This window comes from Lampetra fluviatilis, chromosome 20 (genome assembly GCF_964198595.1).
Source record: "Lampetra fluviatilis chromosome 20, kcLamFluv1.1, whole genome shotgun sequence".
Lineage (NCBI taxonomy): Eukaryota > Metazoa > Chordata > Hyperoartia > Petromyzontiformes > Petromyzontidae > Lampetra > Lampetra fluviatilis.
The window spans coordinates 132,000-159,805 of NC_136294.1; the positions used below are offsets into that span (position 1 = coordinate 132,000).

General features: G+C 61.8%; 1 protein-coding gene across 1 annotated transcript; it reads right to left on the minus strand.

Moving 5' to 3' along the window:
* Positions 1–426: 426 nt before the first annotated feature.
* On the minus strand, positions 427–27,413 carry MRRF (mitochondrial ribosome recycling factor). Its single transcript, XM_078865228.1, has 7 exons — positions 27,315–27,413; positions 16,803–17,017; positions 16,080–16,244; positions 5,919–6,037; positions 3,686–3,777; positions 3,026–3,185; positions 427–1,565 (listed from the first exon to the last, which is right to left on the minus strand). Exons 2-7 carry the CDS (start codon positions 16,969–16,971, stop codon positions 1,488–1,490), a joined length of 783 nt encoding a protein of 260 aa, XP_078721354.1. The 5' UTR covers positions 16,972–17,017; positions 27,315–27,413; the 3' UTR covers positions 427–1,487.
* Positions 27,414–27,806: the final 393 nt, after the last annotated feature.

Here is a 27,806-nt window from a genome sequence, read left to right on the forward strand (position 1 = left end):
ACACCTGAACCAGTCCACGTGACAACACACACCCCAGGTGAACACACCTGAACCAGCCCACGTGACTCACACACACCAGGTGAACACACCTAAATCAGCCCACGTGACCCACACACACACACCAGGTGAACACCCCTAAATCAGCCCACGTGACCCACACCAGGTGAACACACCTGAGCCAGTCCACGTGACCCACACACACACCAGGTGAACACACCTGAATCAGCCCACGTGACCCACACACACCAGGTGAACACCCCTAAATCAGCCCACGTGACCCACACCAGGTGAACACACCTGAGCCAGTCCACGTGACCCACACACACACCAGGTGAACACACCTGAATCAGCCCACGTGACCCACACACACACACCAGGTGAACACACCTGAATCAACCCACATGACACATTGAGCCGGACGCAGGGTTCACATGCTCGCGGTATTTATATCTCGAGTCCACATTTAGAGCAATTAGCGCCGCTAATTAACCTTGGGTGACGTCACGTCAAGGCTGGGGGGGGGGGGGTACGGGAAGTCCGAGTAAAAATAGAAATGGTGCCCACTCCGAGACCTCCACGCTGAGCGCGCACGCACACAATCATACACACACGAACTCCCTCCTGCATTGTGTGGTGTGCACCGTGTGTATGTGTGTTTGTGCTAGACGTGTACACAGTGTGGGCATACACCCACAATTATACAATTGCAAAGATCTCCCTTATAGCCCGACCATACTGTTGGGGCAAGTTCTAATTAACAAGGACCTATGAAGACTGGCACAGCGCACGAGGGGGTGGTGTGATCAACACCACCCCTGGCCGCATTTACGTCCTCAGTGCTGATGTTTATACCCTGCCCTAGATACGCATTTAAGTCTACTTAGTAGAGGCTCGGTTCAGACATCCACCACTGACGTTGGCCATGTGCAGCGATCAAATACAAATCGCTGGATTCGTAGCGTGGTGCACGCGGCGCTGCACGCGCAGGGTGAGCATGGTGGAACCTCGGCCCCATGTGGAGGCACGGGGCTCATGCGCTCACCAGGTGAGCAAACGTCTCCCCGCGCCGCATTCCGCCCTGATTAATCCAAACACGGCTCCGTCTCCGCATGGCACGTGCCGAGCGCCACGCGCGGTGACGGCAAGATTCCGTTCCGAGCCGTCACCACACGAGGCACTCCGGTTACACGGCCCAGGGGGCAGACGCACACGCACGCACACGTGCGCGCACACACACTCGTACACGCGCACGCACACTAGTAGAGTCCTGGCAAATAAAATCTTGGCACACGGGCAGTGGGGGGCACACCTGGAGCAAGTCCATAGGAAAGATTAGTTTGTGGGGTCCCCGGCCCTGCCGTGGGAGCGCAGGCTACAGGGGGCCCCGACGTAAGAGGTCTTGCCATGTAGACTCAGGCTGGAGGGCCCCTGCCCTCCCCCGTTCCACTCCGGGGTGGAGGCATGAGCGGCCCCCCTCCCCACGTGGCTCAGCCCAGCAACTCCTTGGTTTTTGCGACGACAAGCCGATCCACCTCGTCGCTCGTCTCGTCCGCCATCTGCTGAATCTGGGGGTGGTGGGGATCAAATGGGGCATGAGGTTAAGGCTAGGGCTGGATGCCATAAAATCCACAAACCCAATGTGACAATTCTGATAATGATGACAGCGATGACAATGATGGTGGTGACGACAGTGAAGGTGGTGGCGATGATGGTGATAGTGAAGATGGTAGCGATGTTGAGGACAATGCTAGTGATAATGGTGATGAGTGGTGGTCCAGTGGTTAGCGCACTGTGCTATGAACCTGACAACCTGAGTTTGAATCCCGCTTACGGCCAATAACAGGGACGGTTCTTTGAACCAGTCCTGGGCCTCCACAAGGTCGATTCAGCCTCAAAGGAGTACTTGATGCAATGTTTAAACATTGCCACTAGGGAGACAAAGGCGGCTGGGTATGGTTCTGGCCACCCACTTTAAGTCGTGCCAGACTTGATAGGGGCTCACTAACAGCACTTGCCCGAACAACCTGTGTCGACTATACAGGGGACCTTTGGTGATTATGATGCTAGTCGTGATGGTGATGGCAACGATGATGTCGCTGCACCGAGGCACTGACCCATGTTGGGCCACACCAGCGGCGAGCCAATCGACGCCATTGGCCCCTTCTCCATCCGCTGCCCCTTCCACTGCCTCTGCCCTTTCCCCGGCGCTGCCCACGGGCGCAAGGCCCGGGGGGTCCGTGCGAGGCGGGGGCAGCATGTGCGTGCGTTCAAAACCCAAACAGGGTGCCCCGCCCCCCGTCCCCTCTCACACCCCCGCTCGCTCGCTCGCCCGAGAGGCCCAAAACGCCGCTATTGTTTTTCAAACTTAAACATTTCCTTCCTCGGGTTTACAATTACGGGCAGAGCGGCCGTCGCTCCGTGGCACGGGGGTGGGGGCGGGCGGGGGGGGCAGCCAAGGCAGATGGTTTACAGACCCGGGGAGGGAGAACTGTTTCACACGCACGCTGGGGCCGGAGGCATGAGGGGGTACGGGGGGACGAAGGGGGTCGGAGGGGGCGCAAAGGGACGCGCGGGGAACAGAGGCATGGGAGGGCATGTGTAGGGCCACGGGTGGTATATTGGGGATGCACGGGGAGATGTTGGCACGTGGGGAGAGGTGGAATTAGGGGCACACGGAGAGTACGAAATTTCCTATCTAGGCCCAATTTTTAGATTATGAAAAATATGGAAATTCAAGATCTAGACAGGAAATTCCAGACGATCCAAAAAGACATTTGTCTGGGTTGAGCCAAAAATAAGACGTGCCGGAAGTGACGTCACTCACGTGGTGTCACATCCGCACTTTTTCCACCAAAAGTGGCGTCACAGGTGACATCACTTGCGTTGGCACGAAGACGTGTGAAACTATTACACAATTCAATCATTCTAAATGTTCCTAAAATCCACTACATGAAACTCCCGAGAGCCCCTCCGGCCCCTCCGGCCCCTCCGGCCCCTCCGGCCCCTCCGGCCCCACCGGCCCCACCTGCTTCTCGACGAGCCGGATGACGTCGTCGGAGACAGAATCACGTGCTCGACGCGCGCGAGTCACGGCCGCGTTCCGCACGGAGCGCAGTGCGTCCTTGCAGCGCGTGCCCAGCTGCTTGGCCACACGCGCCAGGTTCTCACGATGCTCGCGCGTCACCCTGGGAGGCACAGGGGGCCGCAGGTTACCGGGGAGCACTGCCCGCACACTCGCTCCACACGACCGCCACGACTCCTACGGACGTAGAATGGCCCTGACGCATTCACACCCCCTGTACGGCCTCTAACAGGCTGTTGGGGCAAATGCCGGTACTGAGCAACTTTTAAGGGCTGGCATGGCACACGAGGGGCTGGCTGGTCAGCACCACCCCCAGCCACTTGTCTCCCCAATGCTGAAGTTTATACACCGCACCAAATACTTATTTAAGATGAAGGCCAAGGACCAGTTCAGATATTGGCCACCAATGTTGGCCGCGAGCGTGAATCAGACTAGTCAAGTTCAAAGCGGAGTGCGCTAACCACTTTGCACACGCGCACACTCACAGTCCAACACACCAACAGCCTAACACACGCTCACCCCCAAAACACAGACACTCACCCCTCAACTCATTCAACCACCCATTCACTAATGCATTCAACCCATCCCAGCATGGACACTCACTTGGGCACTGGCACACGGATAATGTCGCCATCCACTTCCGGGTTAAGGTTCATGCCACTTGTGCGGATCGCCTGCACAGCGGCTTCCGTTGCCTGCAACACCGGGGCAGCAGCACATGGGCAGCAGCACAGGCGCAGCAGCACAGGGGCAGCAGCACAGGGACAGCAGCACAGGGACCTCAGTTGGGTGAAGATGAAAGTGCGATCACAACGCTGCTCTGGCTTTCACTCACAAGGTTGGGCACCTCTCCATTCATCCCCTTGCTCCCCTTAACCCATGACTCCCCTGAATTGCTTTGGGAGTCACTGACTCCCACTGCCCGCCCCCCCGCCCGCCACCCACCAGCCACTACATCCATCATCGGCACACGGCCCCCACGACTCCAAGGCTAACTCCAACAAACACGCGCGAGCACAGTCACGCGACACGCATACACAGCCCCAACACAAATACACACCCGCTCGCACGCTTACACACCCGCTCGCACACTTACACCATTACTCACAACACAAACACACGCGCACACTTGTGCGCTCACTAGACACGCACGCGCACGCACATTCGCATGATTACTCATAACACACACAAGGACACACACTCGAATACGTGTACTCACGCACACACAACATGAACGCGCTCACACACAAAGACAAAGATCACCCGTTTACAATCCGTATTTGTGTTTGGATTCGGTCACGAGATCGTAGTTTTGTGACAATTATTACCATTAATCCTCCACCACCTGACACGACTGTCACGTTCACACAGACAATACTTGTACGTGGCCTGTGTATTCATCAAACGCCGACCAATAAGGCTCCTGCTGTGCCCCACAGATGGTGGCTCGAGACGTCTCACGACGCAAGTCAACACCGACGCTCGACGACGTTTCACTCAAACTTCTTCAAGCCGTGCACGGAGACTCTTGAGGCAAGTGCTGTTAGCGAACAGCGTCTATTAAGGCCGGCACGGTGCACGAGGTGTTGATGTGGCCAGCACCACACCCAGCCACATTCGTCTCTCCAGTGATTATGTTTACACATCGCACCACGTGCTCATTGGAGGCTGAGTCGACCTAGGGGAGGCCCATAACTGGTCCAGATATTTGTCAGTGATGATGGTCGTGAGTGGGAATCAAACTCGGGTTGCTGGGTTGAAGTGCAGTGCACTAAGCACTGTGCCACCGCTCACTGCTATGCATGTATACGCACATGCGCGTGCATACGCGCACTTAAACGTGGGAATACACAATCACACTGAAAAATACACACACACATTCACACTGAAAAATACAGATGCACGCACACACACACACACAATCACACTGAAAAATACACACACACAATCACACTGAAAAATACACACACACATTCACACTGAAAAATACACATGCACGCACACACACACACACAATCACACTGAAAAATACACACACACAATCACACTGAAAAATACACATGCACGCACACACACACACACAATCACACTGAAAAATACACACGCACGCACACACACACAGGCACACACACACGCACACACAATCACACTTGCACACACACGCGCTAGCACACACAAGCACGCACACACGCGAGCACACACACGCACCACACACACGCGCACGCTGTGTTACAGCACACAAATTGGTAGAAAATTACCGGGCATCTCAGAGTGCGGAAGCGTGGTGGGGGTGGGGCAGAGAGGGGGTGAGGAAGGGGTTCACGGAGAGTGCCCCCTCCCCAAGGGGATACCTGCTCACCGTGTCTAGACACAGCCCCCCTCCCCGCAGCCCACGTCGCAGCAAAGGGGACTTTATAGAGGACTGGCACGTGGCAGTGAGTGACGATGCCTCACTCACACAGACCGTGAGTGATGATGATGCAAGTGTACACATCCCGTGCGCACACCCCAGGTACACATCCAATTTATACACACGCACATTTACACACCACACAAGTGAATACAGCACACGTGTAAACACCTCCCAAGGTACACACCTCCCAGGTACACACACCACACACAGGGTCATATCACACACCCCACTAACCCTGTCACACACCATTGGCAAAAACAAACGCCACATGTATACAATTACACTCCCCATGTACACACCACATATGTAAACATCACAGTCATGCACATGTAACCACACACACAAACGCCCCCCGTGTACACACACCCCGAGTACACGCACACCCCACGAGTACACACACGTACACACACCTCATGTACACACCTGTGGGCAGGCAGCCATGTTGACCACGAGCAGGCTGGGTGAGCGCACAGTCACATGACCGATCTGCTTGAGCGGAACTCTGCCCTCTGCGGTCACCACGGCAATGTGGTCCAGCGCGCCTGGTGAGGGCACAGGATACTCACGATCTCTCACCACTACACGCAGAGCTTAGTTTCTCACCGAATATGTTCAGGGTGGCTGGTAGACTGGAGTGGGTGGCACGTGACTTAGTCGTAGCCACGGTTATAGCGAGGGGAGATATAGTGGATGTGGTGTGCTGGATGCAGAACTATTATCTGGGTCACTGACCCAGACAGACCCAGCTGCAATTAAGTCCTAACTATCACTCACATATCATCATCACCATCATCGCTCACCATCACCCAAACACACATCATCATACACCATCTCCCATCTCACACCATCACCCACCACCCTCACTCACCACCGTGTGCCATTGCTCACCACACACATACCATCACCCACCATCACCCCTCACCAACACTCACCACGAGCCCCCAGGGCTGCTCACACAAATAAACGCCGCACTCCACACCAGCCCAGGTGCTCCGCGTCAACGCAGCGGCGGCCGCAGCAGCGGCCAGACACTGCCGCCCACCCCCACCCCCATCCCCCACCCCCATATCCCCCCCCCCATACCCCCATTTCAGCCTGTGCAGGGTGGGGACGGTGCTGGGTGGGGACGGTGCTGGGTGGGGACGGTGCTGGGTGGGGACGGTGCTGGGTGGGGAGGGTGCTGGGTGGGGACGGTGCTGGGTGGGGAGGGTGCTGGGTGGGGACGGTGCTGGGTGGGGAGGGTGCTGGGTGGGGACGGTGCTGGGTGGGGAGGGTGCTGGGTGGGGACGGTGCTGGGTGGGGACGGTGCTGGGTGGGGACGGTGCTGGGTGGGGACGGTGCTGGGTGGGGAGGGTGCTGGGTGGGGACGGTGCTGGGTGGGGAGGGTGCTGGGTGGGGACGGTGCTGGGTGGGGAGGGTGCTGGGTGGGGACGGTGCTGGGTGGGGAGGGTGCTGGGTGGGGACGGTGCTGGGTGGGGACGGTGCTGGGTGGGGACGGTGCTGGGTGGGGACGGTGCTGGGTGGGGAGGGTGCTGGGTGGGGACGGTGCTGGGTGGGGAGGGTGCTGGGTGGGGACGGTGCTGGGTGGGGAGGGTGCTGGGTGGGGACGGTGCTGGGTGGGGAGGGTGCTGGGTGGGGACGGTGCTGGGTGGGGACGGTCCTGGGTGGGGACGGTGCTGGGTGGGGACGGTGCTGGGTGGGGACGGTGCTGGGTGGGGACGGTGCAGGGTGGGGACGGTGCTGGGTGGGGACGGTGCTGGGTGGGGAGGGTGCTGGGTGGGGAGGGTGCTGGGTGGGGACCCTGCTGGGTGGGGACGGTGCTGGGTGGGGACGCTGCTGGGTGGGGACGGTGCTGGGTGGGGAGGGTGCAGGGTGGGGACCCTGCTGGGTGGGGACGGTGCTGGGTGGGGACGCTGCTGGGTGGGGACGGTGCTGGGTGGGGACGGTGCTGGGTGGGGAGGGTGCTGGGTGGGGAGGGTGCTGGGTGGGGACGCTGCTGGGTGGGGACGGTGCTGGGTGGGGAGGGTGCTGGGTGGGGACGGTGCTGGGTGGGGAGGGTGCAGGGTGGGGACCCTGCTGGGTGGGGACGGTGCTGGGTGGGGACGCTGCTGGGTGGGGACGGTGCTGGGTGGGGACGGTGCTGGGTGGGGAGGGTGCTGGGTGGGGAGGGTGCTGGGTGGGGAGGGTGCAGGGTGGGGACCCTGCTGGGTGGGGACGGTGCTGGGTGGGGACGCTGCTGGGTGGGGACGGTGCTGGGTGGGGACGGTGCTGGGTGGGGACGGTGCTGGGTGGGGACGCTGCTGGGTGGGGACAGTGCTGGGTGGGGAGGGTGCTGGGTGGGGAGGGTGCTGGGTGGGGAGGGTGCAGGGTGGGGACCCTGCTGGGTGGGGACGGTGCTGGGTGGGGACGCTGCTGGGTGGGGACGGTGCTGGGTGGGGACGGTGCTGGGTGGGGACGGTGCTGGGTGGGGACGGTGCTGGGTGGGGACGGTGCTGGGTGGGGACGGTGCTGGGTGGGGATGATGCTGGGTGGGGACGGTGCTGGGTGGGGATGGTGCTGGGTGGGGACGGTGCTGGGTGGGGATGGTGCTGGGTGGGGACGCTGCTGGGTGGGGACGGTGCTGGGTGGGGAGGGTGCTGGGTGGGGACGGTGCTGGGTGGGGACGGTGCTGGGTGGGGATGGTGCTGGGTGGGGACGCTGCTGGGTGGGGACGGTGCTGGGTGGGGACGGTGCTGGGTGGGGAGGGTGCTGGGTGGGGACGGTGCTGGGTGGGGAGGGTGCTGGGTGGGGACGGTGCTGGGTGGGGAGGGTGCTGGGTGGGGACGGTGCTGGGTGGGGAGGGTGCTGGGTGGGGACGGTGCTGGGTGGGGACGGTGCTGGGTGGGGACGGTGCTGGGTGGGGACGGTGCTGGGTGGAGACGGTGCTGGGTGGGGAGGGTGCTGGGTGGGGACGGTGCTGGGTGGGGAGGGTGCTGGGTGGGGACGGTGCTGGGTGGGGAGGGTGCTGGGTGGGGACGGTGCTGGGTGGGGACGGTCCTGGGTGGGGACGGTGCTGGGTGGGGACGGTGCTGGGTGGGGACGGTGCTGGGTGGGGACGGTGCAGGGTGGGGACGGTGCTGGGTGGGGACGGTGCTGGGTGGGGAGGGTGCTGGGTGGGGACCCTGCTGGGTGGGGACGGTGCTGGGTGGGGACGCTGCTGGGTGGGGACGGTGCTGGGTGGGGAGGGTGCAGGGTGGGGACCCTGCTGGGTGGGGACGGTGCTGGGTGGGGACGCTGCTGGGTGGGGACGGTGCTGGGTGGGGACGGTGCTGGGTGGGGAGGGTGCTGGGTGGGGAGGGTGCTGGGTGGGGACGCTGCTGGGTGGGGACGGTGCTGGGTGGGGAGGGTGCTGGGTGGGGACGGTGCTGGGTGGGGAGGGTGCAGGGTGGGGACCCTGCTGGGTGGGGACGGTGCTGGGTGGGGACGCTGCTGGGTGGGGACGGTGCTGGGTGGGGACGGTGCTGGGTGGGGAGGGTGCTGGGTGGGGAGGGTGCTGGGTGGGGAGGGTGCAGGGTGGGGACCCTGCTGGGTGGGGACGGTGCTGGGTGGGGACGCTGCTGGGTGGGGACGGTGCTGGGTGGGGACGGTGCTGGGTGGGGACGGTGCTGGGTGGGGACGGTGCTGGGTGGGGACGCTGCTGGGTGGGGACGGTGCTGGGTGGGGAGGGTGCTGGGTGGGGAGGGTGCTGGGTGGGGAGGGTGCAGGGTGGGGACCCTGCTGGGTGGGGACGGTGCTGGGTGGGGACGCTGCTGGGTGGGGACGGTGCTGGGTGGGGACGGTGCTGGGTGGGGACGGTGCTGGGTGGGGACGGTGCTGGGTGGGGACGGTGCTGGGTGGGGATGATGCTGGGTGGGGACGGTGCTGGGTGGGGATGGTGCTGGGTGGGGACGGTGCTGGGTGGGGATGGTGCTGGGTGGGGACGCTGCTGGGTGGGGACGGTGCTGGGTGGGGAGGGTGCTGGGTGGGGACGGTGCTGGGTGGGGACGGTGCTGGGTGGGGATGGTGCTGGGTGGGGACGCTGCTGGGTGTGGACGGTGCTGGGTGGGGAGGGTGCTGGGTGGGGAGGGTGCTGGGTGGGGAGGGTGCTGGGTGGGGACGGTGCTGGGTGGGGAGGGTGCTGGGTGGGGAGGGTGCAGGGTGGGGACGATGCTGGGTGGGGACGGTGCTGGGTGGGGATGGTGCTGGGTGGGGACGGTGCTGGGTGGGGAGGGTGCTGGGTGGGGAGGGTGCAGGGTGGGGACCCTGCTGGGTGGGGACGGTGCTGGGTGGGGACGCTGCTGGGTGAGGACGGTGCTGGGTGGGGAGGGTGCTGGGTGGGGACGGTGCTGGGTGGGGAGGGTGCTGGGTGGGGAGGGTGCTGGGTGGGGACGGTGCTGGGTGGGGACGGTGCTGGGTGGGGACGGTGCTGGGTGGGGACGCTGCTGGGTGGGGACGGTGCTGGGTGGGGAGGGTGCTGGGTGGGGACGGTGCTGGGTGGGGACGGTGCTGGGTGGGGACGGTGCTGGGTGGGGACGGTGCTGGGTGGGGACGGTGCTGGGTGGGGACGGTGCTGGGTGGGGACGGTGCTGGGTGGGGACCCTGCTGGGTGGGGACGGTGCTGGGTGGGGACGCTGCTGGGTGGGGACGGTGCTGGGTGGGGACGGTGCTGGGTGGAGACGGTGCTGGGTGGGGACGGTGCTGGGTGGGGAGGGTGCTGGGTGGGGACCCTGCTGGGTGGGGACGGTGCTGGGTGGGGACGCTGCTGGGTGGGGACGGTGCTGGGTGGGGACGGTGTGGGTGGGGAGGGTGCTGGGTGGGGACGGTGCTGGGTGGGGACGGTGCTGGGTGGGGAGGGTGCAGGGTGGGGACCCTGCTGGGTGGGGACGGTGCTGGGTGGGGACGCTGCTGGGTGGGGACGGTGCTGGGTGGGGACGGTGTGGGTGGGGAGGGTGCTGGGTGGAGACGGTGCTGGGTGGGGAGGGTGCTGGGTGGAGACGGAGCTGGGTGGGGAGGGTGCTGGGTGGAGACGGTGCTGGGTGGGGAGGGTGCTGGGTGGAGACGGTGCTGGGTGGGGAGGGTGCTGGGTGGGGAGGGTGCTGGGTGGGGAGGGTGCTGGGTGGGGACGGTGTGGGTGGGGAGGGTGCTGGGTGGGGAGGGTGCTGGGTGGAGACGGTGCTGGGTGGGGAGGGTGCTGGGTGGAGACGGTGCTGGGTGGGGACGGTGCTGGGTGGGGACCCTGCTGGGTGGGGAGGGTGCTGGGTGGAGATGGTGCTGGGTGGGGAGGGTGCTGGGTGGGGAGGGTGTGGGTGGGGACGGTGTGGGTGGGGAGGGTGCTGGGTGGGAACGGTGTGGGTGGGGAGGGTGCTGGGTGGAGACGGTGCTGGGTGGAGACGGTGCTGGGTGGGGAGGGTGCTGGGTGGAGACGGTGCTGGGTGGAGACGGTGCTGGGTGGGGAGGGTGCTGGGTGGAGACGGTGCTGGGTGGGGAGGGTACTGGGTGGGGAGGGTGTGGGTGGGGAGGGTGCTGGGTGGGGACGATGTGGGTGGGGAGGGTGCTGGGTGGAGACGGTGCTGGGTGGGGAGGGTGCTGGGTGGGGACGGTGTGGGTGGGGAGGGTGCTGGGTGGGGACGGTGTGGGTGGGGAGGGTGCTGGGTGGGGACGGTGTGGGTGGGGTGGGTGCTGGGTGGGGACGGTGTGGGTGGGGAGGGTGGTGGGTGGGGACGGTGCAGGGTGGAGACGGTGCTGGGTGGGGAGGGTGCTGGGTGGAGACGGTGCTGGGTGGGGAGGGTGCTGGGTGGAGACGGTGCTGGGTGGGGAGGGTGCTGGGTGGGAACGGTGTGGGTGGGGAGGGTGCTGGGTGGGGACGGTGTGGGTGGGGAGGGTGCTGGGTGGGGACGGTGCAGGGTGGGGACGGTGCTGGGTGGGGAGGGTGCTGGGTGGGGACGGTGTGGGTGGGGAGGGTGCTGGGTGGGGAGGGTGCTGGGTGGGGACGGTGTGGGTGGGGAGGGTGCTGGGTGGGGAGGGTGCTGGGTGGGGAGGGTGCTGGATGGGGAGGGTGCTGGGTGGGGACGGTGCTGGGTGGGGAGGGTGCTGGGTGGAGACGGTGCTGGGTGGGGAGGGTGCTGGGTGGAGACGGTGCTGGGTGGGGAGGGTGCTGGGTGGGGAGGGTGCTGGGTGGGGACGGTGTGGGTGGGGAGGGTGCTGGGTGGAGACGGTGCTGGGTGGGGAGGGTGCTGGGTGGGGAGGGTGCTGGGTGGAGACGGTGTGGGTGGGGAGGGTGCTGGGTGGAGACGGTGCTGGGTGGGGAGGGTGCTGGGTGGGGAGGGTGCTGGGTGGGGACGGTGCTGGGTGGGGAGGGTGCTGGGTGGGGAGGGTGCTGGGTGGGGAGGGTGCTGGGTGGGGACGGTGCTGGGTGGGGAGGGTGCTGGGTGGGGAGGGTGCTGGGTGGGGAGGGTGCTGGGTGGGGAGGGTGCTGGGTGGGGACGGTGTGGGTGGGGAGGGTGCTGGGTGGGGACGGTGTGGGTGGGGAGGGTGCTGGGTGGGGAGGGTGCTGGGTGGAGACGGTGCTGGGTGGAGACGGTGCTGGGTGGGGAGGGTGCTGGGTGGAGACGGTGTGGGTGGGGAGGGTGCTGGGTGGGGACGCAGCTGGGTGGGGAGGGTGCTGGGTGGGGAGGGTGCTGGGTGGGGACGGTGCTGGGTGGGGACGGTGCTGGGTGGAGACGGTGCTGGGTGGGGACGCTGCTGGGTGGGGACGCTGCTGGGTGGGGACGGTGCTGGGTGGGGAGGGTGCTGGGTGGGGACGCTGCTGGGTGGGGACGGTGCTGGGTGGGGAGGGTGCTGGGTGGAGACGGTGCTGGGTGGGGACAGTGCTGGGTGGGGACGCTGCTGGGTGGGGACGGTGCTGGGTGGGGAGGGTGCTGGGTGGAGACGGTGCTGGGTGGGGAGGGTGCTGGGTGGAGACGGTGCTGGGTGGGGAGGGTGCTGGGTGGGGAGGGTGCTGGGTGGGGACGCTGCTGGGTGGAGACGCTGCTGGGTGGAGACGGTGCTGGGTGGAGACGGTGCTGGGTGGGGACGCTGCTGGGTGGGGACGGTGCTGGGTGGGGACGGTGCTGGGTGGGGACGCTGCTGGGTGGGGACGGTGCTGGGTGGGGAGGGTGCTGGGTGGAGACGGTGCTGGGTGGGGAGGGTGCTGGGTGGGGAGGGTGTGGGTGGGGAGGGTGCTGGGTGGGGAGGGTGTGGGTGGGGACGCTGCTGGGTGGGGACGCTGCTGGGTGGGGACGCTGCTGGGTGGAGACGGTGCTGGGTGGAAACGGTGCTGGGTGGGGACGCTGCTGGGTGGGGACGGTGCTGGGTGGGGACGCTGCTGGGTGGGGACGGTGCTGGGTGGGGAGGCTGCTGGGTGGAGACGGTGCTGGGTGGGGAGGGTGCTGGGTGGGGAGGGTGTGGGTGGGGACGGTGTGGGTGGGGAGGGTGCTGGGTGGGAACGGTGTGGGTGGGGAGGGTGCTGGGTGGGGACGTGTGGGTGGGGAGGGTGCTGGGTGGAGACGGTGCTGGGTGGGGAGGGTGCTGGGTGGGGAGGGTGCTGGGTGGGGACGGTGTGGGTGGGGAGGGTGCTGGGTGGGGACGGTGTGGGTGGGGAGGGTGCTGGGTGGAGACGGTGCTGGGTGGGGAGGGTGCTGGGTGGAGACGGTGTGGGTGGGGAGGGTGCTGGGTGGGGACGGTGCTGGGTGGGGAGGGTGTGGGTGGGGAGGGTGCTGGGTGGGGAGGGTGCTGGGTGGGGACGGTGTGGGTGGGGAGGGTGCTGGGTGGGGAGGGTGTGGGTGGGGAGGGTGCTGGGTGGGGAGGGTGCTGGGTGGGGACGGTGCCGAGTTGTGGCTGTACTATTTTTGTACCACGCCACCACCAGTGAGCATCAGGTGATACGGGGCACGGCCACCGTGAGCTTTGCTCGCATCGCACGCCGAGCAGTGCCACCGCCCTGTGTTAAGGAACGGCCTGCGGATGTGGACATCACAGAGAAACCTCTAAGTACAGGGCAACAATTCTCTCCTGCCCTGCCAATGACAGCAATGGCACTCAACCTGGTATGTAAACAATAAAAGATGGAATTCAGCCAATTTAACGAAAACAAATTTCACATGATGGGTTTTTTTGTGCAATCATTGGCGACCGGGCTGAGACCATCAACTTGCAACTGTACTTGAATACCCAGTTTAATCACGGCTCAGTTGGTGTGAGTCTCGGGGTCTTTCTGTGATTCTGCAGGCCTCTATGTAAATATACGGATCACTGTGCAAGTCTATGTGAGAGTATGCATCAACTGCATCGCCAAACTTGCAGCTGAAACCCGGATCCGAACCGAGGCCTCAGCGGTGGTGGCCTGGGCACTGACGGTTGCACCTGGTGTGCGCACACCATCCCCATGTGTACACACAACCCAACCGGGATCTCGCATGCCAATACCACCGGCCCCTGCTGCGAATCGATTGTGGCTGTGTCTGGAACACAGCAGCCCCTTCCGTCGCGATGAGAGCTTGGCGCTACAAGAACGATGATGGCGCCAATACCACAACTAAAAATGATTAATTCTGATAATCATCGTGTACGCGAGCGGGTACGCACGCTCCCACCAGCGAGAGCAAGCGTACGCGCGCTCGTCCGGGCGCGAGCGTGCGTACGCGAGCGGGAGGAGGTGGAAGGGTCAGCGCGGGAGAGAGGGAGGGAGAGAGGATCGTTCGGAGCTTGAGTCGGTGGAAATGCCTTGGGCTCAGACGGCAAAACCGAGCTGTGGAGACAAAGCGACGGCCTCCACTACAATTACCGTGTCACACAACGGGGGCGGGGACTTTTGGTTTCTATAAAGTGGAGTGATGAGGGGGAGCGCGCTGCGTGCGAGGAGGAGGAGGATGAGGAGTGAGAGCGCCGGGTGGCTGTGTAGCGATCCGTTCGCGTGCCGGGCTGTGATTACCGCCCTTGATTCGGCACACTCACACACACACGCAAGCAAACACTCACACGCACGCACGCTCACTCACACACGCATGCACGCACGCACGCTCGCTCACTCACACACGCTCACTCACACACACTCACATGCTTAAACACACTCACCCATATAGCCTTGAGTAGACGTTTGAGGCAAGTGCTGTTAGTGAGCACCGATGAAGGCCGACAGCACGAGGGGGTGGGTGGCAAGCACCACGCCCGACCGCCTTTGTCTCCCCAGTGACAATGTTTACACACTGCACCTACTCATTTGAGGCTGAGTCGACCTAGGGGAGGCCCAGGACCGGTTCAGATAATCGTCACTGGTGTTGACCGTGAGCGGGAACTGAACCTGGGTCGTCAGATTCGTAGCACAGCGCATTAACCGCTGCACTATCGCACACACTCGCACACACTCGCACACACTCGCACACACTCGCACACACTCGCACACACTCGCACACACTCGCACACACTCGCACACACAAATCGGTCATATCAAGATCCCCTGCAGAGGCTGCACACAATGTCGAGGTAACTGTTATTAGCAAGCACCTCTGAAGGCCAGCACGGTGCACCTCTGAGGGGGTTGGGTGGCCAGTACCACACCTGGCCACCTTTGTCTCCCCAATGATAATGTTTACACACCGCGCCAGGTACTCATTTAAAACTACTTCAAACTAGGACTGGTTCCAACATCGCTCGCCACCGACGCCAAACTCAGCTCACTGGATTTGTAGCGCAGTGCGACAACCACTGAGCCACCATTCCACACACACACACGTGCGCACGCAGCGCACATCCAGGCAGAGAGGCCACCACCACCACCTCCACCCTCGGGGGGGTGGGGGGGGGGTGTGGAAGTGATGAATTTCCTCGTGAGGAAATGAGGTTAAGATTTCAGCGCGCGACAGGAAAGCCAGAGGGAGGTAACAGACACCGCGCGGCAGCGCAGCCGCAGCGCAGCGCCAACGGGGAGCGCAGCGGCCGCGGTGGTGCCACGCACGCACGAGGCAGACACACTGCACACGCATGCGACACGCCAATAAACCAGCGCAGCACACTATGCAAGGCTCCCATGCTCGCAGCACATCCAAGCACACGCACAGTACAATACGACACGCAACAAAGACGAAGATTCTCCGTATAGCCTTTGACAGGCAGCTGTTGGTGAACACAGACACACGCACACATGCACAGCGGGCACACGAACACTCACAGCGGACACACGCACACGCTCGCACGTCCAAACACATACGCACGTAGCCATGTCCCTCCGCATAACCGCAGCAATTAAGCATTAATTAACGACGCAAACGCGTGCCAAGTGGCGCGGCGCGGGCAGCGCAGACACGGGCACTGTGCACATGTGCGTCTAATTTACCTCCCAATTAAAGCCAGACACGGAGACACGGAGACACGGAGACACGCAGACACGCAGACACGCAGACACAAAGACATGAACAAGCAGACACGGAGATACGCAGTAAGTGGCTGGGTGAGCGGGTGAGTTACGAGTGAGCGGGCGGATGGGTGAGTTTGTTATGAGTGATTAGGCGGGTGGGAGGGTGAGTGTGGCACCTGGGGCGGTGCGCAACGACACGCCCTTGAGGAGGTCTTCACGGAGTGAGGCGAGGGCGGCGTCCATCTCCCCGCGCACGCCTTCAAGGTCGATCACGTTGTCCACCAGCTCGGGCGGCATGCTCACCCTCGCCGCTCCACCTCCACCACCCGACTTAGCCTTTGCTAGGGGCACACACACACACGCTCGCTCACTCAATCATTCACCAACACGCATACGCTCACTCATTCACTCACTCGCTCACCACACTCACCCAAAGACAAAGATCCCCAATATAGCATGAATAGACTGTTGGGGCAAGTGCGATTAGCGAGTAGCGCCTATGAAGGCCGAAAAAGGTACACGAGGGGGTGGTGTGGCCAGCACCACGCCTGGCCAACTTTGTCTCATTGCCAATGTTGACACACTGCACCAGGTACTCATTTGAGGCCGAGTCGATCTAGGGGAGGCACAGGACCGATTTAGATCATCGTCATTGGTGTTGGCCGTGAGCGGAAATCGAAGTCGGGTAGAAAGGTTCATTGCGTCGCATGGTAGCCACGACACTACCGCTCCCCACACACCCACACACACCGACACGCTCCCTCAACAACTCCCCCTAGCTCCACCACTGCCACCCGATGTAACTTTTTGCTGGAGGCACACACAAACCACACGATGGTATCACACAAACTCACGTCGCCCCCTCTCCACCCCTTCCATGCCATCACCATCACCCCCACCTTTGCTCTTCTTGGTGGACATCCATCGCTCTGCAACCCCGGGAAACCCGCACATGGCCCCTGGAGGCCACTTAGGCGAGGCAGGCTCGAGCGCAGGCCGCCAGGCCCCACTCCTGCTTGCTGTGACGAGCCGGACCAGACGTGTCACGTGACGCATCGTGGTCGCCATGCAGATCGCTCAACTCCCCCGATGCTAAGGACAGCAATGCTCCTGCCTGTACACAAACATCACCAATGTTATCACGCTTTCGCTCACCTACCGACCCAACCACTCATTCACCCACCCACCGCCACGAGCTCCTCTATCGCTACCACCATAATGGTTACCGTTCCCGTGAACTTCACTCGTTGATTTCTCCACCAATTTTGAGGACGTGGACAACCAGACTGTTGCATCTCATCCACACTATGTTCAAATACCACCACACTACAACAACACACTCATCACACTGCAGGTCGCCTCTATCTGCTCCTTCCCTCGCACTGCTGCACTGTGGAATTCCCTCCTCCCATCGTCATAGTCTGTTCCCCAAGCTCTTACATTAATAACCTCGCTCAATTAAAGAAACATGTTCATAAATCTTATCGATTGCAATTTTGACAGTGCAGCTTGTTACTGGCCACTTGGCGTATTGGGGCTTTTGGCCTGCCCAACACTCCACATCCGCCCGGTGTGGCGCAGTTCAGATTGGCGCGGCTAAGTGCGGTTGAGGCTGATGGCTGGGTGACTCGCTCAATCGCTTCCACATTGGGGGGCGGCCGCCGCCACCCCTTGTGCAAAACGACACGCAGCCTCACTTCGCCACCCGTGACACGCGCAGTCGTGACACGCGCAAGCACACACGCGCAGTCGTGACACGCACAGTCGTGATACACGCAAGCACACACGCGCAAGCACACACGCACAGTCGTGACACGCGCAAGCACACACGCACAGTCGTGACACGCACAGTCGTGATACACGCAAGCACACACGCGCAAGCACACACGCGCAAGCACACACGCGCAAGCACACACGCGCAAGCACACACGCGCAAGCACACACGCGCAAGCACACACGCACAGTCGTGACACGCACAGTCGTGATACACGCAAGCACACACGCGCAAGCACACACGCGCAAGCACACACGCGCAAGCACACACGCGCAAGCACACACGCGCAAGCACACACGCGCAAGCACACACGCACAGTCGTGACACGCACAGTCGTGATACACGCAAGCACACACGCGCAAGCACACACGCGCAAGCACACACGCACAGTCGTGACACGCACAGTCGTGATACACGCAAGCACACACGCGCAAGCACACACGCGCAGTCGTGACACGCACAGTCGTGATACACGCAAGCACACACGCGCAAGCACACACGCGCAAGCACACACGCGCAGTCGTGACACGCGCAGTCGTGACACGCGCAGTCGTGACACGCGCAGTCGTGACACGCGCAAGCACACACGCGCAAGCACACACGCGCAGTCGTGACACGCGCAGTCGTGACACGCGCAAGCACACACGCACATGCTCAAAAAGGGGTCACAAAGATAAAACTGCTTAACCCGAGCTATGAATGCATCGTCCTTGTGCTCTTTTCACATTTTGCCGTTCATTGGTCTATAGTACCGGTGAAACAAAGCCATAAAGGAGGCTGGTGTAGACCATTCAGTTTCAAGGACAAAACATACATTATCAAAGCATATTTGTTTGCATATTTTTACCACAAGAATGTGTGGTTAATGCAGATTTGATGCCTTGCATTAGGTGTCCATTTCATGTTTGAACATCTTAACACCTCCTGTAATATTTCCAGAAAGGTTAAAACCTTTCCTTCTTTTGTAGCAGCCAACAGACTGTTTGGGAAAGTACATACATGCACTCACATAAGACAAACACATGCACAACAGCCTCCATTCGCCACTAAGTGGTAGTGACGTCACTACAGTGCTTGTGCCATGCTAGGTGTACTTTAAGGCCGTCGTGTCAAGTGTGGAAGACTATCACTGCTGGCAGAAGGTCACAGGACAGACTCAGGCATTATGGGTTGATTGTCTGTGATGACTGGCAGGCACACATGCAGAAACACACATGCGCACACACACCACACAGGCAATTGTCCAAACCAGGTAATGGGGGGCATGGGGGAGCAGAGCCACCCGCGGGGTCTGCAGTTCATTTTAAAACTCAAAAATATTTTTTTCGGAAGCACAGCTGATGAAACCAGTTATTTGCTGCGAACAAAATCGTACACGCACACACGCACGCAGCTAATGGAAACATGGGCATAATGGGCTCAAGATTTCACCTGCACAGGAATTACAGGACGGTAATCACGGGCTGAGAGCGGGCGGGGGGGCACCTCCCCCAGCTCGGGGTGGGGGGCCACTGTCATCGACCCGCGGCAGTCGGGGATGAAGTGTGGCGGCACGCGGAGGAGCACGCGGAGGAGCACGCGGAGGAGCACGTGGAGGAGCACGCGGAGAAGCACGCGGAGGAGCACGCGGAGGAGCACGCGGAGGAGCACGCGGAGGAGCACGTGGAGGAGCACGCGGAGAAGCACGCGGAGGAGCACGCGGAGGAGCACGCGGAGGAGCACGCGGAGGAGCACGCGGAGGAGCACGCGGAGGAGCACGCGGAGGAGCACGCGGAGGAGCACGCGGAGGAGCACGCGGAGGAGCACGCGGAGGAGCACGCGGAGGAGCACGCGGAGGAGCACGCGGAGGAGCACGCGGAGGAGCACGCGGAGGAGCACGCGGAGGAGCACGCGGAGGAGCACGCGGAGGAGCACGCGGAGGAGCACGCGGAGGAGCACGCGGAGGAGCACGCGGAGGAGCACGCGGAGGAGCACGCGGAGGAGCACGCGGAGGAGCACGCGGAGGAGCACGCGGAGGAGCACGCGGAGGAGCACGCGGAGGAGCACGCGGAGGAGCACGCGGAGGAGCACGCGGAGGAGCACGCGGAGGAGCACGCGGAGGAGCACGCGGAGGAGCACGCGGAGGAGCACGCGGAGGAGCACGCGGAGGAGCACGCGGAGGAGCACGCGGAGGAGCACGCGGAGGAGCACGCGGAGGAGCACGCGGAGGAGCACGCGGAGGAGCACGCGGAGGAGCACGCGGAGGAGCACGTGCCAACGCGGAGCAGTGCAGTGCGATGAGAGTGATATAGGGAGCCCGTGGGGGTCACACGATTCCTGCATGGGTTGTGATCATATCTGGGGTGCAGCACCAGGTCCAACCTCACAGAATGAAGCAGCAGTCATTGATTGATGGCCCAACACTCACTGATTCATCACTGCAGTCACTCGCTCACTGGTAGTCGCCTCCTTTGCACTCTTTTAGAGCTACAAACATGGTTACTGTTCCGTTAACTTCACTCGCTGACTCCACCGAATTCTCACTGGCTAAACAAACAGATTCCCTGACGGTTTCATCTCATCCAGACTGCGTTAACCCATCACATTGCAGGTCACAGAAAAACCCACCCACCCACCTACTCACTTAACTACTTACACACTCCCCCACTCACCCAACCACTCACAAACACTGCAGGTCACAACACTTTGATTTCTGCTTTTTCCCACGCAGTGGTCCACTTTTGAATTCCCTCCCATTGTCACCTCTTTTCCAAAGCTCTTACAACAATACCCTTGCTCAATAAATTAAAAGAACGCGTTCACTTATTAACTATCATAACTTCGATGCTCGTGTTGTTTAATAAACAACACCGCACCATCGTCCACGCCTCGTGCCACGCGGGTCCCTTCTGGGGCTCTCGGGCACCGTCGGTTCATGGGGTTCATGGGGTTGTGTGGCAGCGTTTTACCCGAACCCAGCATTGGCCTCGGGGTAATGGGACAAATGGTGTAACTACGCAGAAATAGCGGGTTGCGTTTGAGCACAAATTATCTTAATTCTTAAAGAGCCACAGAATGAACCAAGCGTCTGATTATTTGGCCACTTGTGGCAACGGTGCAGCCAGGAGCAGTGGCGGTGATGGGACAAGTTCGCTCACCGCCAGCTCCTCAAATGGACGCAACAACCACTCACCATTTGCCTTTTACAGACTACTCACCAACTTACCCCTCTTACAGATTCCTCACTCAACACTTGCTCTGCTCTCAGATTCCTCATCCACTCATCCCTCTGCCACTTCCTCTTCAGACGACTTACCCCATCATCACTCACTCCTCTCAGACACCTCACCCACTCCCCCCCCACTCCCCCCCCTCTCTCAGACACCTCACCCACTCCCCCCCCCACTCTCAGACACCTCACCTACTCCCCCCCCCCACTCCCCCTCCACTCTCAGACACCTCACCCACTACCCCCCCCCACTCCCCCTCTACTCTCAGACACCTCACCCCCCCCCCACTCCCCCCCCTCTCTCAGACACCTCACCCACTCCCCCCCCACTCCCCCCCCCCTCTCTCAGACACCTCACCCACTACCCCCCCCCACTCCCCCTCTTCTCTCAGACACCTCACCCACTCCCCCCCCACTCCCCCCCCCCCTCTCTCAGACACCTCACCCACTCCCCCCCCCACTCCCCCCTCCACTCTCAGACACCTCACCCACTCCCCCCCCCACTCCCCCCTCCACTCTCAGACACCTCACCCACTCCCCCCCCACTCCCCCTCCACTCTCAGACACCTCACCCACTCCCCCCCCCACTCCCCCCTCCACTCTCAGACACCTCACCCACTCCCCCCCCACTCCCCCTCCACTCTCAGACACCTCACCCACTACCCCCCCACTCCCCCTCCACTCTCAGACACCTCACCCACTACCCCCCCACTCCCCCCCCTCTCTCAGACACCTCACCCACTCCCCCCCCACTCCCCCCTCCACTCTCAGACACCTCACCCATCACCCCCCCCACTCTCAGACACCTCACCCCCCCCCACTCCCCCTCCTCTCTCAGACACCTCACCCACTCCCCCCCCCCCCACTCTCAGACACCTCACCTACTCCCCCCCCCCACTCCCCCTCCACTCTCAGACACCTCACCCACTACCCCCCCCCCCCACTCCCCCTCCACTCTCAGACACCTCACCCACTACCCCCCCCACTCCCCCTCCACTCTCAGACACCTCACCCACTCCCCCCCACTCCCCCCCTCTCTCAGACACCTCACCCACTCCCCCCCCCACTCCCCCTCCACTCTCAGACACCTCACCCACTCCCCCCCCACTCCCCCTCCACTCTCAGACACCTCACCCACTACCCCCCCACTCCCCCTCCACTCTCAGACACCTCACCCACTCCCCCCCTCTTCTCTCAAACACCTCACCCACTCCCCCCCCACTCCCCCCCCCCTCTCTCAGACACCTCACCCACCCCCCCCCACTCCCCCCCCTCTCTCAGACACCTCACCCACTCCCCCCCCCCACTCCCCCCTCCACTCTCAGACACCTCACCCACTACCCCCCCCCCCCACTCCCCCTCCACTCTCAGACACCTCACCCACTCCCCCCCACTCCCCCCCTCTCTCAGACACCTCACCCACTCCCCCCCCCACTCCCCCTCCACTCTCAGACACCTCACCCACTCCCCCCCCACTCCCCCTCCACTCTCAGACACCTCACCCACTACCCCCCCACTCCCCCTCCACTCTCAGACACCTCACCCACTCCCCCCCTCTTCTCTCAAACACCTCACCCACTCCCCCCCCACTCCCCCCACCCCTCTCTCAGACACCTCACCCACCCCCCCCCCACTCCCCCCCCTCTCTCAGACACCTCACCCACTCCCCCCCCCACTCCCCCCTCCACTCTCAGACACCTCACCCACTCCCCCCCCACTCCCCCTCCACTCTCAGACACCTCACCCACTACCCCCCCCCCCACTCCCCCTCCACTCTCAGACACCTCACCCACTCCCCCCCCACTCCCCCCCCCCCTCTCTCAGACACCTTACCCACTCCCCCCCCACTCCCCCTCCACTCTCAGACACCTCACCCACTACCCCCCCCCCACTCCCCCTCCACTCTCAGACACCTCACCCACTCCCCCCCACTCCCCCCCTCTCTCAGACACCTCACCCACTCCCCCCTCCACTCCCCCTCCACTCTCAGACACCTCACCCACTCCCCCCCCACTCCCCCTCCACTCTCAGACACCTCACCCACTACCCCCCCACTCCCCCTCCACTCTCAGACACCTCACCCACTCCCCCCCCACTCCCCCCCTCTCTCAGACACCTCACCCACTCCCCCCCCACTCCCCCCTCCACTCTCAGACACCTCACCCACTACCCCCCCACTCCCCCTCCACTCTCAGACACCTCACCCACTCCCCCCCCACTCCCCCCTCCACTCTCAGACACCTCACCCACTACCCCCCCACTCCCCCCCCTCTCTCAGACACCTCACCCACTCCCCCCCCACTCCCCCCTCCACTCTCAGACACCTCACCCCCCCCCCACTCCCCCTCCTCTCTCAGACACCTCACCCACTCCCCCCCCACTCCCCCCCCACTCTCAGACACCTCACCCACTCCCCCCCTCTCTCAGACACCTCACCCACTCCCCCCCCCTCTCAGACACCTCACCCACTCCCCCCCCCCACTCCCCCTCCACTCTCAGACACCTCACCCACTCCCCCCCCACTCCCCCTCCACTCTCAGACACCTCACCCACTCCCCCCCACTCCCCCCCTCTCTCAGACACCTCACCCACTCCCCCCCCACTCCCCCCTCCACTCTCAGACACCTCACCCCCCCCCCACTCCCCCTCCTCTCTCAGACACCTCACCCACTCCCCCCCCACTCCCCCCCCACTCTCAGACACCTCACCCACTCCCCCCCTCTCTCAGACACCTCACCCACTCCCCCCCCCTCTCAGACACCTCACCCACTCCCCCCCCCCACTCCCCCTCCACTCTCAGACACCTCACCCACTCCCCCCCCACTCCCCCTCCACTCTCAGCACCTCACCCACTCCCCCCCACTCCCCCCCTCTCTCAGACACCTCACCCACTCCCCCCCCCACTCCCCGTCCACTCTCAGACACCTCACCCATCACCCCCCCTCTTCTCTCAGACATCTCACCCACTCCCCCCCCACTCCCCCCCCACTCTCAGACACCTCACCCACTCCCCCCCTCTCTCAGACACCTCACCCACTCCCCCCCCCTCTCAGACACCTCACCCACTCCCCCCCCCCACTCCCCCTCCACTCTCAGACACCTCACCCACTCCCCCCCCACTCCCCCTCCACTCTCAGACACCTCACCCACTTCCCCCCCACTCCCCGTCCACTCTCAGACACCTCACCCATCACCCCCCCTCTTCTCTCAGACATCTCACCCACTCCCCCCCCACTCCCCCCCCCCCTCTCTCAGACACCTCACCCACTCCGCCCCCCACTCCCCCCTCCACTCTCAGACACCTCACCCACTCCCCCCCCCACTCCCCCTCCACTCTCAGACACCTCACCCACTACCCCCCCACTCCCCCTCCACTCTCAGACACCTCACCCACTCCCCCCCTTACTCCCCCTCCACTCTCAGACACCTCACCCACTCCCCCCCACTCCCCCCCTCTCTCAGACACCTCACCCACTCCCCCCCCACTCTCAGACACCTCACCCATCACCCCCCCTCTTCTCTCAGACATCTCACCCACTCCCCCCCCACTCCCCCCCCCTCTCTCAGACACCTCACCCACTCCGCCCCCCACTCCCCCCTCCACTCTCAGACACCTCACCCACTCCCCCCCCCCACTCCCCCTCCACTCTCAGACACCTCACCCACTACCCCCCCACTCCCCCTCCACTCTCAGACACCTCACCCACTCCCCCCCCACTCCCCCTCCACTCTCAGACACCTCACCCACTACCCCCCCACTCCCCCTCCACTCTCAGACACCTCACCCACTACCCCCCCACTCCCCCCCCTCTCTCAGACACCTCACCCACTCCCCCCCCACTCCCCCCTCCACTCTCAGACACCTCACCCACTCCCCCCCACTCCCCCCCTCTCTCAGACACCTCACCCACTCCCCCCCCACTCCCCGTCCACTCTCAGACACCTCACCCATCACCCCCCCTCTTCTCTCAGACATCTCACCCACTCCCCCCCCACTCCCCCCCCCTCTCTCAGACACCTCACCCACTCCGCCCCCCACTCCCCCCTCCACTCTCAGACACCTCACCCACTCCCCCCCCCACTCCCCCTCCACTCTCAGACACCTCACCCACTACCCCCCACTCCCCCTCCACTCTCAAGACACCTCACCCACTCCCCCCCCACTCCCCCTCCACTCTCAGACACCTCATCCACTCCCCCCCCACTCCCCCTCCACTCTCAGACACCTCACCCATCACCCCCTCCTCTCTCAGACACCTCAGCCATCACCCCTCACTACACTCACCCTGAGACAGGCTGCATAAAGTGCCTCACTGATTTTTTTCTGTTTGGAAATTCAAGTTTACAGGAATGGGAATTGCTCAAGGTGTTGTCATTTGTCTTAGTTTATCTTTTGGACATTTACAAATACCTTGCTTGCAACCTTCTCTCAATTTACCGACTACACAGGCCAACCAACCATGGCAGTTTAAACGTGCCTCAAATTCCTGTGTCATGTTCCAAAAGTCAGACGTAAATTCGACAATTCCCCTTTGTGCACAACGCTCTACGCTTGACAGCCTCCCATAGCCAGTGCTAGGGCTACGGTAAACGTTTTCAGAATAGGTTACCAGTTACGAATATCAGAAACCAGTAACCGATTCCAGTGGAATGCGAGAAATGAATGCGCTGGTCGTCCGTGTTTCTCAGTTAAAGTTGAAAAAAACCTTCAAATCCCACCCCGGGAGATGAAATCGAACCAACTACCACCCCGTGGAGCGCGAGTCCAGTGTGCGACCACTCCACCACCACCACCATGGATGGTGGCTCCTTTCATTGATCAGTCTAACAGCTTGACGCGGCGTGTTCGTTGCTCCAGACGTCGCTATACTTGCGGTAAGCCGAAACCTTTTTTTCATGGAGTTACCGGTATCGCGGAATAACCAATTTCAGCAGCCCGAATCATAACGGTCACTGACGGTATATACAAGTATAATACCGTGCCATTGACAGTATAACGTACTATCGTGTAAGACAGTACCGTATACATAAGCAATGCATAGTGTCATTGACAGTATACACACGCATTGCACAATGTCAATGCAGTACTAAATCTATCAGACGGTATCCACAAGCAGTCCACGGGCTCCTGAGCCCCAGGGTGGGTGGGTGGGGGAGGCGTCGTGGGGGGTCCCCTTCCCAGACCCCGGTAACTCTGCCCCCCCCCCATCTCCCCTCCCCTGTGCTGCAATCATTGTCATTTTCCGCAACTTTACACCGCGAGGCGCCGGGAGGGGCTCGGGGCGGGGGGGGGAGTCCGCACGTGCGGCTCATTAACCCCCATCGTGAACCAATTAACCCCAACACGGGCCCCCCCAGAGCGCGCACCCCCCATCCCCTATCCCAGCGGACACCGCGACTCGACCGCGCTCACTGTGAGACGTCGTGGGCAAGCGAGACCCACGGGGGCTTGGGGTGACGTTCACGTTGATGGTGATGTCCATGATGTTCACATTGATGATGGTGGTGATGTTTATTTTGATGTTGTTGAAGTTGACGAGGATGTTGAATTGTTGATTGGGATGTGGATGTAACGATGATTTTCATGTTATGAGTCACGCTGATGGTGATGTTGTTGACATTTCTGTCGATGTTATTGTTTACGTTTCGGGTGCGGCAGGACGGTGACACTTGAGGTGCCTCCCAGCAGTAAGCCCTGGGTTAGACCGCGGGCTGGGTGACTGTGTAGTTTGTATGCTACCCCCTGGGTTAGATCGCGGGCTGGGTGACTGTGTAGTTTGTATGTTACCCCCTGGGTTAGATCAAGGGCTGGGTGACTGTGTAGTTTGTATGCTACCCCCTGGGTTAGATCGTGGGCTGGGTGACTGTGTAGTTTGTATGTTACCCCCTGGGTTAGATCGTGGGCTGGGTGACTGTGTAGTTTGTATGTTACCCCCTGCTGAGCGTGAATGAGTGCGTGTGTTGAGCTTATATGGTATCCCCCTGTTCTGCACGGATTTACTCCCGGGTCCTCCCATAGCTAAAGAAAGAGCCAACACACAATGCAACTGCTATTGGCCAAACATCCCAATGCTGAGAAACCACCAGCAAATTACTCAATTGGGATCACATACAGCAGCAACATCGCACCCTGCTGCAAAAACTTGGAAACACTCGTCTCAAATTGAGCCTCTTGGGTAAACAAGCGCATTAAAATAATCAACGCTGACGGAGTTGATGTTGGTGACGCTGATGATGTTCATCAATGCTGATGTTGATTTTCACGTTGATGATGGTTACGACGGTGATGGTGAATATCGTGACAGTGACCACGGTGGTGGTCATGACGACGGCGGTGATGATTGTGACAGTGATGATGGTGGTAGTCATGACGACGGCGGCGGTGATGATTGTAGTGACAGGAAGGATGTTCAGGTGATTGTGCCTCACCGTCAACGCGCTGTCTCAATGTTACTCAGGGGGCCGCCATGACGCACCACGTGATTTCCCCGTGCGTCGTGACGTCACGACTCAGTCCGTCATGACGTTACGACTGTGCGTCATGACGTTGCGACTGTGCGTCATGACGTTACGACTGTGCGTCATGACGTCCGACTCCACGCGGCCTCGCGGTTGCCGTGGCGACCGGGCATTGCAGTCTGCGCCCGGACCGCTCCTCACGGCGGGGGCGAGCCGACACGGCGATTACACATTCACACTACACTACACACTTTATACATTATACACTACACACTTTATACATTATACACTACACTACACACTTTATACATTATACACTACACACTTTATACATTATACACTACACACACATTACACATTCACACTACACTACACACTTTATACATTATACACTACACTACACACTTTATACATTATACACTACACACTTTATACATTATACACTACACACTTTATACATTA

What these genes read in the sequence shown, in the direction of transcription:
- MRRF (XM_078865228.1), bottom strand. Translation starts at nt 16,971, where the DNA reads ATGGCGACCACGATGCGTCACGTGACACGTCTGGTCCGGCTCGTCACA. An exon ending in GTCGTTGCGCACCGCCCCAG is followed by an intron (nt 6,038 to 16,079) that starts GTGCCACACTCA and finishes TGCCCTCACCAG; the next exon opens with GCGCGCTGGACCACATTGCC. An exon ending in ATCCGTGTGCCAGTGCCCAA is followed by an intron (nt 3,186 to 3,685) that starts GTGAGTGTCCAT and finishes TGTGCCTCCCAG; the next exon opens with GGTGACGCGCGAGCATCGTG.